A 7,676-nucleotide genomic window follows, 5' to 3' on the forward strand; every position below is an offset into this window, starting at 1 on the left:
ATAATACAGAAACACGAGGGGAATCCCGAGGGAAATTACCCTCAAAACCCGAAAAACGACTCATTTCTTTGCAAAATGTGATGTATTTGGGTGACAAGGTTATCAGGTTATAGATGTGGCAATGTTTGTTTATTTGACTGAATTGTATACAGTCCAGACTGAACGTGCAAGTATGTTAAGACGTACAAATCGAAGTAGTAAAGCCAAAGTGTTGCGTATACTTGTTCCTTGTTACACATTTGTGACGGAGTCAATACCACGACCTGATGACTCTTCCGGGGTCAGCGTTCAAAAAAAAAACACAAACAGAACATCCACGATAATTTAGCCCTCGGTGTTACATATCACTCCTGATGACTCATCTCTGAAATAGGGTATACCAACAACACCTTGCACTGGGACCTGTTTCACACTCTTCCCATCCCGCCTAAGGTCGTTTAGTCGGCTAAGGATCATTTCGCCGACTGTCGTAAATCGGCTACGTGACTAAACCATTTCAAAAATCAATGATAATAATTTTTTTTAAATTAGACGATAATTTAGCATTCATATCATTTTGAGACAGAGTCTGTAAACAAACGGAGACGACTGTCGCAACAAAACGGATGCATTTTAGTAGTTTGTGAGTTTTAAAAAGACTTTATTGCGGTGAAAGAAGATGATTTATTCCTACTTTTTCTTCAGTTAATAGGTAAGCGCTCAAAAATAAGACACATGCCACATTCAAAGGCGAAATTGCTCCCTCCTGGCCACCTTCGGGGCGTGGTTAAAGCTTTTGAGCTAATCTAAGACAAAAGACTTAAACCGACAGCCAAATATTATCTTTCAAACACCTTAAGGTGAAGCACCTTAGTGAAATATGCTAGACGAATAGCCATTTTAACGTGCTAATGATAAAACTTTTGTTTTAACTTTAGAAACGGGCTGTTGAATTTTAAGTGATAAATCACATGGTGTTTATACACACTTTGTTTAACCTCATTTACGTGTGATGTTATTCAGTCTTGTCAAAGGCACGTGTTGTGTGTACTGATGCTTGCAATCTGCCGCTTTCTGCAAAATCTCCATATTTCTATGTATCTTACACGGTAAAACCAGTACTACACTTTAAAACATCATAGAGTGCATGTCGGGTCGGGTCATACAAACGAGTCATTGCCCTCTCGCTTGGCGCTGAGCAATGAGAGGTATATCAAAGAAACAGGACCGGTTGATACCGGTGTCAGCATAATGTGGTGTCATGCCTGATGTCTCCGACATGATATTTCAACGGTGGTAGCACTTTGGCAGCATGTAATTGCCTCTGCCTCAAGAAGACACAGTACATATGCACACTGACTTCTCGTCGTCGTATAACTGAAAACTTGGTAAGTGCAAAGTAAAACTCCAACATATATATATTTGTTATATCAATACAATATTTGTGCAGTATATGTACACACACCTAATGATTCCTCGTCATTATATGACTGAAACGTTGTTCAGTATGACATATAAACCCAAGCATACATACATTAAGTGATGTATGAAAGGGTGCAAAGTTTTAAGCTGGGAATGAATAATACACAGTCACATGGCATTCCTCAAAACCGCAACTTTCTCCTCACTAGGCAATATAAGAGACTACATCATAACCCCGGATCATCGACGACAGTGGGACAGTTTTCAAAAATGGCCACTCGTAACCGGTGAAATCCGGCGAATTCAGTTTACCTTAGGGTTTTATTCTAACTTTTCACGTAATTGCACCACGGGCTTTTGTCCTTTCATATTCGGATTTAATCCTTAATGTCTGAAGAAATTCCGACCAAAGATGGATGAAACATGGGAGATAACTCCCTCACCCAATTCTAAGTTTGATTCAGCCATGGTACTAGGAGTGAATGAGGTGCTACTTTTTATGCATATACAAGTACATAAACAGTCTGAACAAAACCCTCAATGAGGTATATTAACAACACCCTGAATATCACGTGTGACCATTTAACATCACGCTTTCCTCACTGATCTCGTTTTATTCTCTGTGCTTTTGTCCTTTCATATTCGGATTTAATCCTTCGTGTCTGATGAAATTCCGACGTTCATAAAAGGTTATCAGGAAAAAAAATAACTGTAACAATGATAAATGTAAAGTGTAATTATGGATTCCGTGCCAAGGTAAACGAGGAGAAAACATTAATAGCTGTCTTCAGAATGTTAAAAGATTGTCTGTTAAGAAAATGTCTGTGAAGTTGTGTTGTATATTGTTGCGCTTGTGTACTCGTATACAGATATGCCTGAATGACGCTTGTTTGTAAGGTTAGAGGGGTATGTGCGCGGCAATAGCAAAATTCATGCACATATTTCATAATGCCCAGGTTTTCAATATATTTTTAATATTTCTTATGTTAAGCTTAGCAGAAGCTGCTTCGCCTGTTTGCTCTGACCTCGGACATGCCGCCAAATACTGGAATGATCTTTTATTCAAAGAAATAACTGCCATTAGTGTACGCCCGTGGTGCTACTTCACTCTCACCTGACCATGATGTCACTCAGCTGAGACTCTTACAATACATGGGTCAAGGACAAATACCTGTCAAGAATTGGACAACTCATGCTCACAAAAATCAAGTTCTGGCATATGCAACAGGGCGTGAAAATCATTCATGCAGACATCTGGCGTTGCACACAGTTTGCCCCTGCTGAATTATCCAGCTATTGTGTGAAGAGAATCCTTGGACAGCGTTTCTGACCGGTTCAAACACGTGCTTGTAACGACCGATCGTCAGATTTAAGGACGATGGAGTGAACTTCATATGATTCGGTTGGAAGTGTGAGCAAGAGAACTGTAAAGTATATGCATAGGTTGTATTTTGCTGGATAAAGAGTGAATCAGCCTGGGTAACAGTGCTGACTGTACGCCTATGACGCTCGTGTTCTGTATTCGTTAGGGTTTCTTTGACAGAAAATGCTGACGCAAGGAATATTTGACAGTTTCCTCAGAATTGCGGCTCCAGGCTGCGAAGTTGTATCAGCGCACATAAATGGGGCATTACTTTGCCTTCTGATTGTTGTGATTTCACTGTATCTCGTGACCAGGCACCGATCCACCAAGAAAAAACTCCCCTGTCCCCCAGGCCCATGGGGATTCCCCGTTGTGGGTCACCTACCCTTGTTGGGAAGAAACCCGCTGGAAACTTTGAACTTTGAATTTAGTGAACCTTGCATGTTTAATACACAAAGTTTTCGTTGAAAACACTAAGAAATTCTCCTATGATAGCCTTGGGAACCCTTGACAAATGCCGTATGGGTATTTTTTTTATATATGTAAATACAAATATTTGTACAAAGCTTGGATTTAATGGTACATAAGCGGACAACTGTTGTCCATGATAACATTTTTGTACACGTGTATAACATGCTTTCGCGCATGTATACTAATGCTTAGTTTACGTATGTACAAAAGAATTTCACATATCCACAATGGTTTTTCATACATGTAATATTACAGAATAAATTCCAAAAGATTCTGTCTTAACAGCCCTATGCTGATTACGCAGACGACATTGAGTGTTAATCTGCCTGCAGTTACATGTTCATGCGTGTTATTTAACCCAGTTTGGATCGGCACATAAGACCTTAGGCTTGCATGGATCCAGCGATCTTTGACATGAGAGAAAGGATAAAAGTTCATTTGACGTGCCACATGTCTATATAAAGGGGGGGGGGGATCATAGGAGAAAATGCTCAGTTAAACCTGGAGAGTGCGAGCATAGACTAAACAGTGAACAGGGAAGGCCGTCCGTCACCGACAACTCTCTCAAGATGTTCGCTTCAGGGTTTTGGCAGAATGTGACCACGATCAGGGAAAACATGGTTGACAGCGTTACTGGATTCCTTCTCATTTTTCTGCTGACGATAATATCCGTGTATTTACTGAGGCAAAGGAGATCCAACTACAAGAAGCTACCGCCAGGCCCATGGGGGTGCCCAGTAGTTGGTCACTTGCCTTTTCTGGGTAAAAACCGAGTTGAAAAACTTTCTCAATACCGGAAAGAATATGGCGACATTTTCAGCATACAGATGGGAAGCTACCCGGCGGTGGTCCTAAACGGCACTGGTGTTATTAGGAAAGCTCTGAGTGGTCATATGGAAGCGTTTGCCGGTCGTCCAAAGCTCTATACCATCAACCTCATCGGCAAAATGGTTGGTGAAACCGGCCTAACCTTTTCCGAGTATGGCCCACACTGGAAAGCGCATCGACGGATTTCAAACAACGCTCTGAGAATGTTCGCCAGTTACAGAACAAATCCTGTGGAGGAAATCATACTTGGTGAGTCACAGCGATTGATCGAACATTTTAGCAATCAGAGCGAACGCCCATTTGATCCCAGGAACGAGACGGCTTTAGTGGCTGGTAGTATAATATACCAGATTTTATTCGGACGACAGGACAATATTCGAGAAGATGAAACGTACTGCAAAATGGTAAAAAACATCAAAGACTTTACTGACTTTGCCAATGCTGGAAATCCGGTTGATATCATGCCTTGGATACGATTTCTGTTCCGCGGTCGTCTTCGACGCTTTCTGGAAATAATCAGAACGAGCCTGGAAGTTCAATCAACCCAACAAAAACGACATGCGGAGACGTTTGATCCTGCTCACATTCGTGACGTGACAGATGCATTATTTCAAGCTTCAAAGGAAATCACCCCTGAAGAAAGAGGCTTGGGGTTAACAAGTGAGAAAGTTAACACCGTGATAGGGGATTTTCTGGGAGCGGGTTCTGACACGGTAGGAACTACTTTACTGTGGTCATTCTTGCATATGGTGACCTCACCTCATGTTCAAGCGCGTGTGCATTCAGAGATTGACCACCACATCGGCCGATCCCGTTGGCCAACTTATAAAGATCGGAAATCTTTGCCGTTTGTGGAAGCAACGATTCTCGAAATTTTTCGGTTTGGGACGATTGCCCCACTGGCGATCCCACACGCCACAACATGCGATGTGCAGCTGAACGGATACAGTATACCAAAGGATACATTTGTCCTGGTCAACCTGGCTTCCACCTGCAACGACTATGATGTATGGGGAGATCCCAAGTCGTTCCGACCAGACCGATTTCTGAGCAATGGTTCAATTGACTCGTCCAAGGCGGAAATGGTCCTAAGTTTTGGAGTCGGTAGACGGCGCTGCCTTGGAGAATTCATCGCCAAAGTTGAACTCTTTATGTTTTTCTGTTCTGTAATGCAGAATTGTTCTTTTCACAGAGCCCCAGGTGAGGTTTATACTTATGAGGCCAGCTTTGGGCTTACAATGAAGCCAAAGCCATTCAAGTTAATTGTTAAATCCAGATCGAACTAATAGTTTACCGCAAAAAGAAATCTCCTGACAACTTTTCTCGTGTAAAGGGAATTGTGAGTCTTCATTGTGAACAGACACCGTTAAAATGTGTTTGTTTCTTGTTTCATTACGTCTAATATTGTAGAATTGCCTATTTTAGCAAATATTTTGTCTTGCAGCATAAACCACTTTTGTGCATAATGCATTCCGTGTTGATTATATGTTTTAGGAAATTCCACTTTATCATAATTGCGTTTTTAGAGGGTGGGATGAGGTGGGGAGAGACATTTCGTTTTATTCCGTTCGTTTCTTATTTCATTACCTTTAATATTGTTGAATATCTAGTCTTCTCTTGTAGCATACGATTGTGTATTGTATATTCCGTAGAACACAATGCTTAATTTGCTCCCGTGAACTAAGATCCAAAACCTGCCAACGTTTTGGCCAAACACCTGGTCTGTATTTGTGCTAAGGTTTATGACAATATGAATGTGTTCCGGGTCTTCATTGGCGGAGTGCTTGGCTTTGAATAGCCAGGTCACCAGACACGACAATTATGAAAAGGGTGTATAGATAAAAAGGACTAAATCACACCGTGATATTGTTTGTTGTTGTTGGTAGAAATGAATTTTAAATAAACTTCACGTCATTATTACTAACCTATTGTTGTGTAACGTGATTGTCAAGATTACGTTTAACTTATACGGTTGATGGCTGGCAGTTTTATTGGTAAGAGGAGTGAGTGAGTGCTTGGGGTTTAACGTCGTACTCAACAATTTTTCAGCCATATGACGACGAAGGAATCCTTAGGGTGCATGTACGTGTATTGTGCCTCCTTGTAGCAGGACGGATTTCCACCGCTCTTTTATCTAGTGCTGCTTCACTGAGACGACTTACCGGAGGCAAGTAAGCCGCCCCGCCCGAGCCATTATACTGATACGGGTCAACCAGTCGTTGCACAATCCCCTTCATGCTGAACGCCAGGCGAGGAAGTTACAACTTCCTCTTTTAAAGCCTTAGGTGTGATTCGATCCTGGATCTACTGGTCCCGAAGCGGACGCTCTACCCGGGCCGGTCTATTGATAAGAGGAAGATCCCAGGATAAACAGCCGACCTTGACGAATTTTTCCACGAGTATTTTTACCGAAGGTATAAGATAGCGCAAACGGTCCCATAAACCACTTCTTGAGAGCAAGGTGCAATTAACAATGATGGCGGAGGAATCTTGACATTCACTGTCTAAGAGTCATTGGCCCCTATGTTTCTGAGGGATACTTTCGGTATGAAACGTCACGCGTCACAATGAATCGATTAAAATATTAAATGGGATTCCCCTTGGGTTTCCCAGATATTTATATCTTTCTAAATTTACCTCCCCACGTATGACGAATTGTGACGAACTGTGTCGTAGAGCATGAACTTCACTGTACGGTCTTTTCAAATCTTCTGAACTGTTTCCCGACAATCAGTTTTATGAGCTGCGTGTATAGATAAAATAGACTAAATCACACCGTGATATTTTTGGATAGAAATGAGTTTTAAAACAAACTGCACAATATTGTTATTTACCTATTGTTGTGTAACGTGATTATCAAGGTTAAGTTCAACTTATACCTTCGATGGCCGGCAGTTTTATCGGTGAGAGGAAGATGGCTCCCCCAAGATAAACAGCCGACCTTTGTAGGTTATGCTGACGTACCTTTCCACGAGTATTTTTTACCGAAGGTATAAGATTGCGCAAACGGTCCCTCGAGTGTCCCTTCTTGTGAGCAAGATGCAATTAACAATGATGGCGGAGGAATCTTGACATTCACTGTCTAAGAGTCATTGACCCCTATGTTTCTGAGGGATACTTTCGGTATAAAACGTTACGCGTCACAATGAATCGATTAAAATATTAAATGGGATTCCCCTTGGGTTTTCCAGATATTTATATCTTTCTAAATTTGCCTTCCCACGTATGACGAACTTTACCTGTGTCTTGGAGCATCAACTTCACTATACGGTCTTCCAAATCTTCTGAAATTTGCCCAAGTGAATACATGTCTTGAAAAGGCAACACCCTGACAGCTAAGGTCTTTATACCTAAGGTCATGGATTTCTCCGTAGCTACACACCTTTGTTTAGAGAATTTTGTTGTGGTTGTGGTACTTATTTTCTGTCCTAGATTGTCTCATATGTTAATGTATGATTTATTTTGAAGAAAATGGCATTATAGGATTGACCCCATGAGAGAAAGAAAAAGTTACGTCAAACAACGAAGTTTATATTTATTTATTTATTTGATTGGTGTTTTACGCCGCACTAAAGAATATTTCACTTATACGACGGCGGCCAGTATTATGCTG

The 7,676-nt window shown here is 41.3% G+C and overlaps 1 protein-coding gene across 1 annotated transcript; it reads left to right on the forward strand.

The window, feature by feature from the left end:
* Window positions 1-3,611: 3,611 nt before the first annotated feature.
* LOC135468884 (cytochrome P450 1A1-like) lies at window positions 3,612-6,111 on the forward strand. Its single transcript, XM_064747345.1, has one exon. It carries the CDS (start codon window positions 3,805-3,807, stop codon window positions 5,347-5,349), a length of 1,545 nt encoding a protein of 514 aa, XP_064603415.1. The 5' UTR covers window positions 3,612-3,804; the 3' UTR covers window positions 5,350-6,111.
* The last annotated feature ends 1,565 nt before the right edge of the window (window positions 6,112-7,676 follow it).

This window comes from Liolophura sinensis, chromosome 6 (genome assembly GCF_032854445.1).
Source record: "Liolophura sinensis isolate JHLJ2023 chromosome 6, CUHK_Ljap_v2, whole genome shotgun sequence".
In the NCBI taxonomy this organism is placed as follows: domain Eukaryota; kingdom Metazoa; phylum Mollusca; class Polyplacophora; order Chitonida; family Chitonidae; genus Liolophura; species Liolophura sinensis.